At 43.9% G+C, this 17,036-nt stretch overlaps 1 protein-coding gene across 1 annotated transcript in view; it reads left to right on the top strand.

Moving 5' to 3' along the window:
* The window catches only part of LOC119183907 (uncharacterized), a 73,305-nt gene that overhangs the window by 32,455 nt on the left and 23,814 nt on the right, over positions 1-17,036 (top strand). Inside the window, exons 2-4 of the mRNA XM_075874500.1 lie at positions 2,354-2,438; positions 6,997-7,207; positions 12,460-12,873. Of these exons, the coding sequence (XP_075730615.1) occupies positions 2,354-2,438; positions 6,997-7,207; positions 12,460-12,873 (710 nt within the window). The remainder of the gene's footprint in view (positions 1-2,353; positions 2,439-6,996; positions 7,208-12,459; positions 12,874-17,036) is intronic.

Here is a 17,036-nt window from a genome sequence, read left to right as displayed (position 1 = left end):
CATGTCGCTCTGTCGCGACTCGATAGCGGCCCAAATTTTACGCTCGCATGCGAGCCAAAAATCGTTCCTCTAAATCGCTCAAGTTGTCCAGCGATGACATATCGAAGCCATCCAACTACGATCTCACGTCGTGCGTTTCGTTTTCGAAGACTTGGCTTAGCTCGACTTGGCTAAAGTCGAAAAAATGACCTGTGCACGACCAAACGTACTTGCGTAAGAAGCCCCGAAAATGCTGTGGCTCTTTTAAAATAATTAAGCACGCTGGAAAGCAGTGGGGGCGAGGCTGCAGGCTTGACAAACACAGCATTACGTGTTTGTACTGAGTTCTTCACTTTTCATCTCTGCTGGCGTTACACTGGTATATCATCGCTATCGCGATCACATCCACTGTTTGCAGAATGTCTTTTTGGACTGCATAATCGCGGCAAATCGAAAAATTCTAATTTTAAACATTCTTCGGTGTTTTCCGCGTTGCCATTCCGTGATGACAAGGTCTGACCGGTAAGCTTTCCGTTGCGCTCAAGAAAACGGGTACCATAAATATCGGTTGTGGGTCCCTTACCTTACAAGTAACAAGGCACCTTACCTCGCAAGTACACTGTTCTTTGTCGGAACGAAATTTTTTCGGCCAATGTTGTGCAGCCACTGCTGCTTGCGCAAGCCATCCCGTTTACTTTGGGTTATCATAAAAAAAGTGCGTAGTGATTTTCACTGTGGTTGTTGCAGTCATAGGCGCAACAGCACGGCTCAGCGCCCAAAGCGCAGAAAACAAAGCACGTGCTACGTTTGTTACGCAGAGCGTCGGCAAAAAATGGCGCGAACGAAAAAGAAAATCACAAGCAAGGCGCAAGATCCACGCATCTCTAAGGGCAACGGCGAAGGAGACCAATCATCGTCCAGAAATAGCGTCAGAGACTGGGAGGAAGCGAAGGGGGGCGAGGAGGGAGAGAGGAGGTTGAGCGTGCGGCGGCGAGTACAGTGGATGGCGGCACTTTCCCAAGATCAAGGGGCTCTACCCGGACCCACTCACACTATGAGTCATGGCGCGATTTGAGTGAGTCCGAGTGAGTCGACTCATTAGTGAATTCACCGACCTATGGTAGTGAGGATGGGGACACTGATGACGATGAAGAAAAGTGCATTCCAGACCACAAGTTACCGTTCTGCCATGAAAAAAAAAAAAACTATCGTGAAAACGCTTTCACCAGCGAAAAACCCTTATGGAGTTTACCCTTATGACGACCAATAAAATAACGTTGTATATACTGTACACACGCGTTTTCACTCATTTGCACGTTCCAGTGGGAAATGTACGGGGGATTCATGGTCATCAGAATGATCCCCCGGAGCTTCGCCCATTTATAATGATTCACTCCGTGAATAGGCTGTGATTTTTTATTTTGGAAGGGAGGGCGCCTGACTCGAGATACACCCGATTTGATTATTCTCGGTAAGACAACCCCCTCCATCCAACTATTAAAGAGGCTCGTGAACTAAGGTGGGGCCCCTAGAGCACCACTCATGACTACTGGCCTGCTATTCAGCAAACAAAGCCAATTACATTGGATTTCCTTGCTGCCCCAGTCGTTCTGCCATTGTTATGCCCGCAACATCGCTTACTCGGCTCACCGTTGTCTCTTGCAATTGGCCCGGAATGCTGTCGGATCCTTGGTGCGCAGTTGTCTGAGCTTCGCCATCCGGGCCTGTTCTTTTGCCCGGACTGCTGCATCGGCATGGCGAACATGAATGCTCGCACGGATTAGCTAAGCTGTTCTTGAAAATTTGTCTGCCGTTAGGGCGTTCGTACGATCCGTGCCCTCTCCATATGGAATTTTCAAGGTGAAACAGCTGCACGTGGGCTCGGCAGCATTGCTGCCAAAGGATGAATGACGTCACTGACCATGCAGCCAATGAGTTACGTGCTTGGTTACAATGCAGAGAACGACGTCACTAACGGCGCTGCCAATGACGCTTGCGCTTGCGTGCGCCATAGAGAACGATGTAATTGACGACGCAGCCAATAGATTCCGTTATCGACATTCGTGATGAATGGTGTTTCGCTTCGCCTAGCCTGACCTGTAAGCTTTCGTAAGATATGTGTTGTTTTCAGCCCATTCTTGCAGAAAGCGTTCTTGGGGAGAAGAAGGTAATCAGTATGTTATGTGACTTAATATCTTATGACACTTGGGTGCTGATTGGCACTTGGTAGTCACTGGTTTTCACGATAAGCCTAATTTTGTGAAAACTAACGTGGATGCTCCCACTGCTTTGTGATTGTATAGCGGCGTTACTTAAGGCTGAAATTTTTGGAACAGTGTCTATAACAGTGCTACCTTCTTGCTTTTTGCGCAAGCGGAGAGCCTGATGGCCTTCAAGAGTCGAAGCGACAGGCCCGTGAAGCTTCGGGAGGGCATCCCATCGTGTGGGGCCCCGTCAAGGTATGGAACATGCGGGGTGACCAAACTTATGTGTAAAGGGAAAGGGGATCGTTACTGTTGTGAACATTATGTAATGTGGCCCTGGGTCGCTAATGTTATCTCAAAGTGGTTAGTGCATCTCTGAACTGGCTGCTTAATGAGCATAATTTTATCTACCCAACGGATTTACATAGTTGGTTGCGTACTCATGTAGACATCACTTGACCGTTTTGGTTGAATCCTTCTAATCTTTACCTGACTTCTAAGATATGCTTTTCAGCCGAGATGGTGCAAGGAGATTTTGATTAAGAAGAAAAACTTAAAGAGTGACTTTATGAGGTAGGTTGCTGATATTTTCTTTACTTTTGCTTAACACCGAGAAAATTTTTTTGTTCGTCATTGTACCGCCTCATCTTGCTAGCAAAGTAAAGTTAATATTACGGGGCTTCTTTAGTGGTTTTCATGCATAGTGATATTCTTTTAGGGCGTGAGACAAGCGTATGTTGGTTGAGCACACCAAAACGCCTAATACTCTTGTAGTTAAGACCTGTAAACAAAAAAAAATCGTGACTTTGCGAGGAGACTCGCCCGGTTCTTGAAAACTGTACTAGGATAATTTTATTTGGGACATAAAATTGATACTTTACAACCAACGTGCATATATGGCCAGAACAAGGGCCCCATGATGGCTAGCATTCCTGGGCTCACGAGGTGTTGGTAAACAAGCTCGGAAGCTGCATGACCCCCCCTAGCACTGTTTTGTGCAATGGAAACTTCGGCATTCTTTAAAATCATGTTGACATACTGCTGTTTTCAAGTTGTGTTGGCAGTTATGCAGCTGATAGGATATTTCAGCGTGCATAGAAATTAATAGATAATATCAAAATCAATAGTACAAGTCAACAAAAAAAAAACAATGTGCTGAAACCAAGACAGGCAGCTGTGGCAATGTCACAAGCTACGCCTGAATAATACAAGCGTAGTACGTATGGTGATAACACCACAAAAGCTAGGTGGACAATTTCGATTCGCGATGTTGTGGGCTATGCACACTCCTCGAAGCTTGACAGCGACAGCTTTAGAAAGAGTGCCATAGCTGAAGGGTCGCCAGGCAAGGTGATGTAGCTTGTAACATCGCAAGCAGGGGGTAGCCTGTGAATGCTCCAAGACGTTTGTGCAAAAAAAAAGGCAAAAGAAGTCCACAAGGCGGGCGCATGCTAAGTTGTGTTGCGTGAGGCAATCCATCTCGTGCAAAAGTAGGGGTGGGGGGGATACGACAGCTGCGCAAAGGCAACTCTTGCAAGCCACGAGGTTTTTTTTCTTTCTTTCATCTGAGGACGTAATATAGGAGTGTGCAACCACTCTTTTACATTTACTTTCCGGAAAAGTGGCTGCTTACAGGCGCATTGTTTAAAAAAATATACAATCAGGGAACAAAAAACAACATGTAGAGAAAACTTTATTTGAGTTAAACGGTAGTTCCTCCTACCAGTAATATTTGTAGTAACCGGGACTTGATGTGCTACTATGCAAACCCCCTGGGACCTCTTCCTCCGAAAGGAACCGTTGGCACGCCTGTCAGCCGTAGCTGATGGCCCAAATGCTAAGATATAGTAACAATAGTGACAAAAATAGTGACAACGAATATAGTAACAAAAGTGATAATATTTATAAGGGCAATATTAGCAGTTCGTTGAGGCGGGCAGCAAACAACGCATACAAGAGCTCTACAATCATAAAAGCATAAAGTGCAATCACTTGTCATTGATGTGCCTACTTCCTAAAGCATCCGTTTCTCCATGCATCATACTATATGGTGCTTGTTTGAACAGTCGGAGAAATTGCCGCGAAGGTCTCCCTTCAATCTACAGCATATACTAGCAGGCTAGATATGTGAAGCGATACCTTAAATTTCCGCAAGAAATATATTTCACAGTAAATGTAATCGCGGAAGAAGAGTAACGGTAAGTGTTCTTCAGAAAATGTTGGAAATTGATGGTCTTCGACTCCATCTGAGAAAAAAATGAACCCTCTGTGGGCACACGTCGTGGAAATCTTAGAAGGCGGTGCCACACCGTATCTGTGGCGTGCGCGTTTTTTGCTGCCAGTGTTTCTAATAGCTCCAAGAAGGTTGATGCACGCACTGTGATGAAGAAGACGTGCACCCCAAAAAGCTCCGCAGCTGGATCGGCAGTGCTACACAAGGGAGGCTTTATTGTAGGACCGGGGATCACGTATCTTCGGTAAATATTGTAATGTCGCCTTAATTAAGCGGACAACCTTGAATTTCTGTTTCTGGGCGCCGAGGGGGAAAGGAAGAAGGATTGTAGGTGGCTTGGTCATGTGACCACACAAAGCTGTGAGGCACTTTGGGCTGAGTATCTCTCTTACACGTGCCATGCAAACACCAGCAAAACAAAATGCACCCGAATCAGTTGCGATGTTTTGTGGGTACGTACGTGGCGGAGCTCCGGAGGTCACTCACGTAACTACAAAGTCTGGTGTGACGCCACTGCAGCTTTCGTTGCCGTTCTTATGGAGCTACGCCAGTCTTGGACGCGCTAGCGATGGGCCTCGATTGGGAGAATGAGCATTCAGGTACCGTTTGGAGGTGATCTAAAATATATTCTAAATGTTTGCTGGTTTCAACCGTGAGTCGTGTGGAGTGTCCTTTCTTACAGATGAAACCCACAAGAGGCTTGTTATAGCTTAGAACAGTGGTTCTTAAATGGGGTCCGTGTACCCTAGGGGGTCCGCAAAGCCATTTATATGATCCGCGAAACCCTCACCCGCATTTCTTTTTAAACGTGACTATGCCACGTATTGATGAACTGTCCAAAATGAAGTGATGTGGCAAGTTTATTTGATGTTTTTTTTTCGTAGCAACAAAATGTAGACTTGTGCAAATATTCGAATAATAATATTCAAACTAATAGTAGAGTATTCGCTTCAATTAAAGCTTAAATTATTGAAAATTTTGAAGTATTCACAATGAACGAATAGGTGTAAATTAATCCGCATGTAACGGCTTGTAAAGGTGGTGTTGCTGCAGTGTTGAAATGCTAGGCCGTGAAAGCACTGAAACAAAAAAAAAAATTGCTTCGCCGCGAAGCTCTCATGCAAATTTAAAGGGGCCTTGCAACACTTCTTGAGCGTGGTCAGAAAACGCTCCCGATCGGTAGTCGAGGCTTCCGAGAACACGCGAGCCCGAATATATGGCGCTGCACGCGACCTGCGATTAACGGTAAATTCCCAAAGCCAGCTGGAAAATTGCTCTCTTCTCTCGGCAAATGACACCATGAGCTCAAAAATCACTCGTCACAGCTATTGCATCCGCCATTGGCTGATTTAACATGGTGCTGCGTGCTCTGTCGTCACTGGTGCCGCAGCCGGAGGCCGCGACGTGTCCAGGCGTGCGGGCGCGATCACACTGAGAAGCTGCGTATTCTAAGAAAAAAAAAGAGGTGCTCAAGGTCACGAGGTGCGCGTGACGTATTTTCTTTTGCCGTGCCATTCCTCCCTGCTTAGCTTCCAGCTATTTCGTCAGGACGAAAAGAGAGAAATAAATTGCAGCGTGCGACTGATTTTCGAGACTCCGCCGCTCGTACCGGACTGTTTCTAAAAATTTTGCAGTGGTAAATTTGCAAGGCAACAAGGTTCTTTGCTGGCTCCATGGCAACTTGAAAAAGTGTTACAGGGCCCCTTTAAAAGAACATGTTACTCTAAAATGAATTCATCATTTTAATAAGCTTAAAAACTTGTTATGACAACTTATATACTCTAAGTATAATAAAATTTAAAATGTTACCCATTTTACAGGTTATCACTCGCATCCTACCGAAACTTATATTCTGCTACTGTTCAAAGTTGTTTCGACTTCCTGTGAACGAAAAAAAATGACATTTGCTTACAGGCCTTATTTAGGTATAAAAATATATTGTGCTGGTTAGTTGGGTCATTATAAATATGCCCATTTTTGTTTGTATGTCATATATACTATTCAAACTCGATTCAATATATTTGACCAAGATCACTATTCGCTTCGAATTCGTTTCGAACCTACAATTCACTATTTGCACAAGCCTAATAAAAGGCACCTGTTTCGCGCTCCGGTTGTGTTAATTCGCCTACGTACCCCTTCCCTCCTGCCTCGCCGTGGTGGTTAGTGGCTAAGGTACTCGGCTGCTGACCCGCAGGTTGCGGGTTCAAATCCCGGCAGCGGCGGCTGCATTTCCAATGGAGGCGGAAATGTTGTAGGTCCGTGTGCTCAGATTTGGGTGCACGTTAAAGAACCCCAGGTGGTCAAAATTTCCGGAGTCCACTACGGGGTCTGTCATAATCATATGGTGGTTTTGGAACGTCAAACCACAGATATCAATCAATCAATCAATCAATCAATCAATCAATCAATCAATCAATCAATCAATCAATCCCCTCTCTTCCTTCTCCGTAAGCTCTGCTGCAAGGGGTCCTCCATCACTCCCACCAGTCCCCAAGGGGTCCCCAACGCATCCATGGCTGAGAACCACTGGCCCAGAAACTTGATGGCCCCACCCCTTTGATGGTGACTTGCTTACAGGTGCCTCCGGGCCAGGAAGACGAGGTGGCCAAACGCGTCCAGAATGCCATGGGTGATTTCGACACGGCGCAGTGGCTCTTCACGCACCACCGCGACCAGTTGTTCGGCATCGCGGGCACCAGTGCGGCCGCACAGAATCGGACGCCGCCCACCGTGAGCAGCCCCGTCGGCAACGGCAGCGCGCCCACCGCGAGGAATGTCAACGCCACGGGTGGGTATTGCTTGTCACCTTGCACCATTTCCACGCAAAAGGAGACAGCGCGTGAAGTGAGGCACGACCCTGTTATCACACTGTTCCGCCTAATGAATCCCACTTCTTGCAAACGAATGTCCGTATAGTACGGCAGTAGAAAGGCAAAACCTGAAAGAACTGGTATTTCTTGAAGCTCAGATATACTGAACACAACTTGGTGCTGTAACGACGAAGGATTCCTGTTCAAAGCGTCTGAACGTCATGCGTAAACACGCAAGAAATGCACGCTTAACGCAGTGTGGTAAATTGGGATAAGCATTCTAAAAAAAACATCGTTCAATTTATTCTGAGCGCTCTTGGATCCAGCAGAAGTTTAAGACTTTGATCTTCCTTTGGGGCAGCATTCAAACCTTGTTTTATTGAAATCGTGGATAACATGCTTCGTTATACAAGAATTGGATTACTTTTTTCATTATGCCAAAGGTCAACTGCATGTGAAAAACTAATTGTTTCACTTTTTTTGTTACAATTTCTTGCACAGAAGAAAAAAAAATCACTATATTCAAATAGTCAAACAGACCTATCTTCAGCTAAAGATAAATACTTTGCTCAAGACTTACTACCACTTCTTAAATGTAACCCGAAAAAGTTCCGGCACATCATAAGTTGCAGATGACCACCTCAACTTTCAATTGTTATATTTCTTCGGAAGGTCGGTCAGAACTTCCTGAAGTACCAGAATTTGACTACCAATTAATGCCAACTATGGAAGTAACCATTGGAGGAGTCACACACCTTTTAAATAACCTCAAGCTAACCGCATCCTGTGGCATCGATGGTATGAATTCGAAAATTTCCAAGAACACGATAATAGTATCTAGTCAAATCCTCACACAGATCTTGACACAATCGTTAGAAACAGGCATATCACCCTCAGACTGAAAGATGTCTGAGGTTATACTAATAATTTAGTAGGGTGACACACACCCATCTTCAAATTATCATCCAATCATTAACGTACATCTGCTGCAAAATGCTAGAGCATATAATAGCATGCAGTATTTACAGCCACTTTGAAGCTAACAATTTTTTCTGTAATCAACACGGATTTTGAAGCAGACAGAATTCTCCTGCGAGACACAATTCTTCTGACAACCGATCAGCATGCTAGCATGAACGAAGCTCTGCAAACTGATTGTGCTTTTCTCGATTTTCCCAAAAAGTCTGGTCTCGTTGCAAATCTCTGCTTAATTCTGAAATTATCAGTTCTCCGACTAGACTACTTTTTTTTTCAGGTTCAGTTTCAGTTTATTGCTTTCAAAATAAAATGTTACAGCATAAACATATAAACAGGTACGGCTCTCAAAGTAAGAAACTGTAGTAGGACCCTTGGTTAATTATAAAAATACAGAGCTTTATGACTAATACTGGAAGGAAACGGAATATAGAGCAAAATCAAAACAAATAAGATAAAGCGTGTACAATTACATAAGTAGAACACGAAAAAGCGCATAAAGAGAAAACCAAAGCTACAACTAAAGAAACACACACATATATCCAAATTTTTTTGTGCAGTCATCAGCAATTCACAGTAGTTATTAAAATTATTATCATCTCACGTTACCTCCTTTCTGATATACGAAATGACTTACGGAGTAATATTTTCTCTTGCGTGCTCATTTTTGCGGATGACAGCATTGTTTACTGTCCTATTATAACTAACGATGACCACCAGATCACCAAGCCCTCCTGAAAGACCTTGAACTTGCTTCTCTTCGGTGTAACACTTGGCTAATGAAGCCTAATGTTGCTAAATGCAAAAAAAAAATTACCTTCAAACGTACTACATATACTTTTTCGTGCCATGAATATGAATATCCCAACTAACTTGCATGACACGAAATGTAAAAAATTTGGTGTTTGTCTGACTTCTACCCTTTCGTGGTTAACACGTATTGAATACATCCGCGCCAATGTTTTAAGATCATTGGGCTACATACGTCGCTATAGTTGCATTATTCTTCTAACAATATTCGTAAGCTAGCTTTTCTAACGTTTGTACAACCTCAGCTTGAGTACGCAGCTTCCATCGGGTCTCTCCATCAAAAACATCTAATAAAAAAAACCCGAATCTGTATGATGGAAAGAGCTGCACGTGCGCTTCATTTTGCTTGTTATGACTATAACAAAAGCGTTACGCAAGTTAAACTCTACTTATTTCTTTCTCTTTTGCATAATCATCGAGATATCTCCCTGCAGTGATTGTTTCTTAAATACAACTATATTGCACCGTCATCATTTTTGCAGGATGAAACTCCCCCTTATAGGTAACAACGTTTCTATAATCAGTTTAACTTCATGCCCATTTACGGAAAGTATAATTCATTTAACTATTCTACTCTTCGAAAAGCCATTCGCCTTTGGAACGACCTTCCTAACACTACTGCTTCCGAGAATAATAAAAAAAAACATTAATCATCTAGTGAACACACATTTATTAAAGTAATGTTTCTTACCACAACCACTTCCTAATTTTCCATTGATTTTATTATACTTTGTGAGCAATTTTACGTTACGTGTCTTTTGTATTAGCCACCTTATGTCGTGCCCGTTCTGTAATTACATTGTCCGTATTTTAATGTGCCAAGTGTGGTTGTGTAAATGAGCTGTCAAGATTCAAACAGTATTTTGTTTCCTTGCCTCTTTTTGTGGTATAGCACAAAATGAAATTACATAATGCTTCTAGGGACCTGTAAGGCCCTTTTAAAATAATATTGTATCAAGTACAGACATTGTGAATATCCACATGGTGAAGTCATATTCATCTGCACTTTGGCTGTATGACTAAATACGTTGTCTTTCCTCTTTTTTTTTGTGAAATGATTTCAGATGGCACCATTGCTATACAAGGTGTCCCACGTAACTTCAGCCAGAGTTGAAAAATATGCCGCAACACGTAATCACGACGCGACCACATGTATGTTGCTCAACGTTGCCGGGACTTAGTCAGGCTATTTCTGTATTCTCAAATATTGTTTAATTATGTATGTTTAAATAACTAACTTTTTAGGACCAACGATATATAAAATTTTCAATGAGAAAGTTGTAGATTGGTTTGCAAAACGTCCGATTAGACAGTTTTGAACTCTACAGCTGTTAGGTATTACTATTGTTCTGGTAGTTACAAATGCCTGCGAATGACAAGAAATACCACGTGAAAAACCCGCTCATGCGCCAGTGTGCGCAATGATTCTAGTGCTCCCTAACGTTCCGCGTACGAACGACCGTAGCGTTTGCCCCATCGTACTGTCTCGGCAGGGCCGCAACGATGGTGGTGGCTTTACGATAAACACGTTTTGCTATCGGCCACATGAACGATAACCACTGTGACTGCTTATCGCTGTCATGAACCGGTGCGAGGGAAGCGTGTCGTTCGTACGCGGAACGTTAGGGAGCACTAGACTCATCGTGCACACTGGCGCGCGAGTGGGTTTGTCACGTGGTATTTTTTGTATTTTGCGGGCATTTGCAATTAGCAGAAAAACACTAATACGTAACAGATATAAAGTTCAAAACTATCTATTTGGACGTTCTGCAAACCTATCTACAACTTTCTCATTGAATTTTTTTATCTATCTTCGTTTCTTGAAAAGTCAGTTCATTAAAGATATCTAATTAAACAATATTTGAACCACAAAGAAGAGTCTATCTCCAGGCAACGGTGAGTAACATGCATTTGGTCGCGTCGTAATTACGTGTTCCGGCATATTTTTAATATCTGGCTAAAGTTACGCGGAACACCCTGTATATTATGATGCAGCAGTCGCACTAACACTCTCTGTGCCAAGATATTAGGTGAGTCAGCACACTTCACATGAAAATGGATCCCATACAGGATCAGTATTCTGGCGGATTTCCAGTATTAGGAGGAACGGTTTGTACAAAATTGATGAGGACAGTGCAGCAAAGTAACATGCATTTGGTCGCGTCGTAATCGTATGACAATGCAGCATATGCAATAATTGACTAGCTTTGTATAAGTGTTTATACAAGTCAATGCAACCCCTTACTGATAAGCCCATGTAACATGAATATTGAAGGTGCTGTAAAACGGAAAAACCGAGCTTTGATTTAGCATTGCTTTAGTACATTATATATATATATATATATATATATATATATATATATATATATATATATATATATATATATATATATATATGTATATATATATATGTATATATATATATATATATATATGTATATATATATATATATATATATATATATATATGTATATATATATATATATATATATATATGTATATATATATATATATATGTATATATATATATATATAGCTGAACCTGTGTTAGTGCATTAGGAACAACCACTATGCAGTGATGTAGTTCCACCTGATAGAGAATATTGGTAGTTGTATGCAGGTAGGAAAGACTGTGAGTGATTGTTTAAAGGAGGAAAGAAGGCACCTAATTTCCGTCCTCCTCTTGAGCGACACGGTGCTGTGCCTTGTAGGGCAAGGGGTAAGGGAATGAAAGTGAAAAGAAAAGATAGAGGTGTGTATATGTGTAAAAAGTCGAGTCGTGTTCGTCATGGCCGGAACAGCAAACAGGCGGCAGCAGGAGCAGGCGTATTAGCTCCCCGCTCAAAGATAGGCAGCGATTCCCGCCTCGTCCAGGAACTTGGCCAGGCTCCGGTGTGCCGGTAGGTGAGGACGGGACGGGAAGAGCAGGTGTTCCAGACTAGAGGCAGGTAGGGTGATGTGTTGCATGTCAGCTAACCCAAATTACCAACAAGACTGAGGGTGTCTGCATGGAATGACATTACCTCGACTAGAATGTCTTAATTTAGAGTTGTCTTAAAGATGGTGCCGCTACGTTGTCCCTATGACATAGCTCAATTTCTACAAGCTTGTCAAGAGGTATATTTGGCCATTGTATGAGAATTAAAGTGGTCGCTAGCAGTGCAAGTAATTTTTATGGGCCCCTCGCGAATTTCTTTTGCTTCAATCATCAGATTGCCATAAGTACCATGTATGTTGCAAAACATACGGGTGAATGATATTGTGCGACAACTATTTTTGAAGAGTTATATTAAAATTAATAGTGCCCTTTACAGTTTATCATTGTACCAGTGATCATTCTGGCTTGAAGCTTGAGTTGTGGGACAAGTGGAGGGGGGATGCATTGTTAACAGTAGCTAACTGTCTGTGTGGTAAAGCTTGTGGGCATCTGTCTACCTGGTACAGATCCTGGAGCAACAACGAATGGCAGCAGCAATAGCCAAAGCTTTCTGACTCGGCAGCAACACCGTAGTAATGGTGTGAGCAGCAGCAGCAGCAGCAGCAGCAGTGGTGGTGCCAGCAGTGGCAGCAGCACGGATCCTGCTAACCAGTCGAGAAATCAGAATCAACGGCAGAGTTCCTCTCACCAAAGAAGCTCAAGCCTGCCCTCACACCATGCCAACAAGCAGCAGTCTGGCGACCATCACAAGCAGCAGCAGCAGCAGCCGCATCGCCCTCCACCGCGCATGGATGGCCAGTGCAGGCCCTCTTCTACTAGGTCATCTTCGGCACACGCCAAGGACAGTAAGCAGTTGTCCCAGCCTCGGCAGGGCTCGAGCTACCAACGTCGCGAGTCCTGGGGCAGCTCTTATCCGAAAGGTGAGGACTACACCAACCTCCTTCCAATTTGGTATTCTAGAGGCAGGGCAGTGAATGGGCCAACTTTATCTGAAGGAAAACTCACTTCAGGCGCTTCCGATTTGTCTGAAGACACTGTATTTTAAATGCGAACCATTTTTTAGCGAACTTCAGCGACTTTGAGCGCATCTATCTATCTATCTATCTATCTATCCATCTATCTATCTATCTATCTATCTATCTATCTATCTATCTATCTATCTATCTATCTATCTATCTATCTATCTATCTATCTATCTATCTATCTATCTATCTATCTATCTATCTGTCTGTCTGTCTGTCTGTCTGTCTGTCTGTCTGTCTGTCTGTCTGTCTGTCGGTCTGTCTGTCTGTCGGTCTGTCGGTCTGTCTGTCTGTCTGTCTGTCTGTCTGTCTGTCTGTCTGTCTGTCTGTCTGTCTGTCTGTCTGTCTGTCTGTCTGTCTGTCGGTCTGTCTGTCTGTCTGTCTGTCTGTCTGTCTGTCTGTCTGTCTGTCGGTCTGTCGGTCTGTCTGTCGGTCTGTCTGTCGGTCTGTCGGTCGGTCTGTCGGTCGGTCTGTCGGTCGGTCTGTCTGTCGGTCTGTCTGTCGGTCTGTCTGTCTGTCTGTCTGTCTACTTAGCCGTCTATGACTTTTAGCTCTCCTGGCTCTTTCGTCAATGATATCAATACCAAATTTGGTACGGCATAATGTGAGTGTATGTCGAGCATTATGAACTAGTCATAACATGACTATCATGATATGTATGTCATGAATGTGATGGTTTGCATTGCATGGCCTTGCTGCTCTTGTGGTGGTTTCGTTCACTTGACATGTTGCAAAATTGGCATGGTATCATATGACTGCATGACGAACACAAGTGAAAGACACTGACGTGGAAATCATGGCACGCATGTCATATAAGTCATGACTCATGAGTCATGACAACGCGCCACGCTCATAGTACGCTCGCAGTCGTTTCGCTAGCTTCACATATACCAAACTCGGTGTTACTGGATGACGAACGTATGTGACTGGTGCAAACATGATAATCATGAGATCCGTGTCATGTAACAACATGACTACGTGCCACACTCATGATGCGCTCACGGCCGTTTCGCCACCTTCACGTGTACCGAATTTATTATTACGTGACGCGAACGGATGCCATATGTAAATTACACGTTCAAATGATAATCATGACACGCGTGTCATGTAGCAATATGCCTACATGCCACACTCGTGATGCACTCGCGGCCGTTTCGCATGCTTCACATATGCCAAATGGGGTATTACGTCAAGTGAATGGATGGCAAACGTATGTGACCGGTGCAAACATGATACTCATGAGATGCGTGTCATGTGAGAACATGACTACATGCCACAGAGGAGGCGCCAATACATTTCAACATGACGTGGTGCGCGCGCTCGCCGGCGTTCATTTCGTCGCGTCACACCAGCGTTGCCACGCCAGGCGCCGGTCCTGCCAAATACTCGCAGGCGCGTGCCGCGCTCCGTTGCTTTGACGTATGAGGGTTTCAGTGGGTCCGGCGTCCCTCCGTCACGAAAAGAGGCAGACGCAGTGTTGTCTGGGTAACGCATCGGCGCAAATTTCGCGCCGGTTGCCGTCGGGCCGCGCCGATGGACGCTAGTCGCGTTGGTAGCGCCTGTCGTCAGACTATAGAGTGCTCGCGTTGTGCTAACGTAGCGTAACTTTGCCCAGCGTGCGCGCGCGTCAGCATACATTGGAGTATATTGGACCCCTCATGATGCGCTCGTGGCCGTTTTGCTAGCTTCACATATACCAAATTTGGTGTTACGTGACGTCAATGGATGACCAAATATATGACTGTTGGAAACATGGTAACTCTGACACGCGTGTCATGTAAGAACATGGTAACGTACTACGCTCATAGCGTGCTCGCGGCCGTTTCGTTAGCTCCACATATACTAAATTTGGTATCACGTGACGTGAATAGATGACGAGTGTAAACGACACATCGAAACATGATAATCATGACACGGAAGTTATGTACGGCATCATTTACATTCACCTCGTAACGTTGTGCTAATTTAAAGTGACATATCAACATTTCTCATTCGTGCTCCGCACATCATCGATTCCCAATGTACGTGGGATCTGCCAGTTTTTTTTCTTGAAGCTTTCGTAGCTTGACGATGTGGGGCCAGTTCACAAATGCACTTGATCCGTCCCTGAGGTATTCAAGGGAAAAAAAAAGAGGAGTTCTTACAAGCTTCATCATGTGACACACATCTAGGAGGCAATACACTTTTCCCTGTGTCACAGGGTCAGAGAATGATGTACACATTTCTGGTGGATGTTCAACTGAAGCCCCCAGGTTTCTGAACATCGTGATTTTGCAACGAAGACCACCACGTGTCAGTGATATCACGCACACTCCTGTCTCATGCAACTTAGTCAAACACAGCTTCACTGTGTTCGCACGTTCTCTTCCCGAAAGGCCATTGATAAAGAAGTACCCACAGGGCACCTTCCAGTGTGAATCCGGAGATACAAGCATGAAGACAAGAGCATCAGGCGCAACAGATATCAGTCATCATCCACTACGTTGGCAGTGTCAACGTAGCCTCTTAATTTCTTGCCATCTCATCCCAGATGCTTCTTGACAGCCATTTCATCAACAACCAGATTGCAGCAAAGTTGTTTTCTGTTAGTCTTCGCCTCGTGAGCCTTTGCACATGGATGGCATTCATCACTTCTCCCGTAAATCCAGGTTCTCCTGCAATGGAACTAGGGGTATAACATTTGGTTATAGTCTCAATGTCTCAATGACGTAGTTATTTGCCTTGGTCTAGTAAAACTGAAGTGTGAGCGCAAGATGCACAGTGCAGGGGAATTTTTATCTTGACTTAATTTGGCAGATAATCCCTCTCTTTGTTTGAGCAAGCTTCCAGTGGAATGCCATTGAACCATCGTTCAAGCATAGCTGAGGCATCTTCAGAAACAAGCTACCTCTGTTTGAGGTGTTCAGTTATTTCATTTATTGCCTCAACCTTCCTTTTTAGCTGACGTGCTCGTTCGAGGCTGAGCTTCAGCTTCTTTCGCGGCATCAGCTGTATCAGCTGAATCAGTGCACGCGTCCAGGTTTAGTGTTTTTGGCGTGTTTATAACTGCATAGTTCGGTTCAGCAACCTGACATCAAAATAGTTGAAGTTAACACTCGTAAAAAAAGCCGTACCATGCAATCAACAGGCATGGTAAATCATCAGCGCCTTTTTGCTGTCACACTCGCAGTGTTCCCGAGTGCAGATTTGTTCGTGGTTTTAGCTTTTAATGCAGCAATTAAGCGACCAGCTAAACAGTGCTAAGGTTTTTACAATAAACTTTTTCCGAAGCACTTCTTTCTACTGCACGAGAAGAATTTACACTTCTTGATCCGTATCAGTAATTCAGAAGTTCTAAATGCTGCATTGTAGGTCACACTACAATGCCATGGGATGTTTTTACACTGAAAGAATCTAGCAATATTCACTGCAGCTCAGGCTATGATGAACTGACAAATGAGAAAGTTTTTGAAGACGTTCATGCACTGTAGATGACACACACACACACACACACACACACACACACACACGCACACACACACACACACACACACACACACGCACACGCACGCACGCACACACACACACACACACACACACACACACACACACACACACACACACACACACACACACACACACACACACACACACACACACACACACACACACACACACACACACACACACACACACACACACACACACACACACACACACACACACACACACACACACACACACACACACACACACACACACACACACACACACACACACACACGTCTTTATATACATCGCAATGAAAACATGTGTGCATATAAGTACGCATTACTGGTAATTTCGATTGTTTTAGTTACCCCACGTTAGTTACCAGATAAGTGTAGGGAGCTGCCTCATGAAATAACGTCAGGGTACTGGTAAGCAAGAGACGCCAGGGTGAGCTGCTGCACTGGGGCAAAATAATATAACAAAAGCAAATTACATGAAATGAGCTCTCCCCTGTCATGGCTGGGGGGCTCATTTCATGTAATTTAATGTAATGTAATGTAAGACACCAAGAATGAAGATCACATACATGC

The sequence above is a fragment of the Rhipicephalus microplus genome, chromosome 9 (genome assembly GCF_043290135.1).
Source record: "Rhipicephalus microplus isolate Deutch F79 chromosome 9, USDA_Rmic, whole genome shotgun sequence".
Taxonomy (NCBI): Eukaryota; Metazoa; Arthropoda; class Arachnida; order Ixodida; family Ixodidae; genus Rhipicephalus; species Rhipicephalus microplus.
This window is presented reverse-complemented; position numbering and strand designations above follow the sequence as displayed.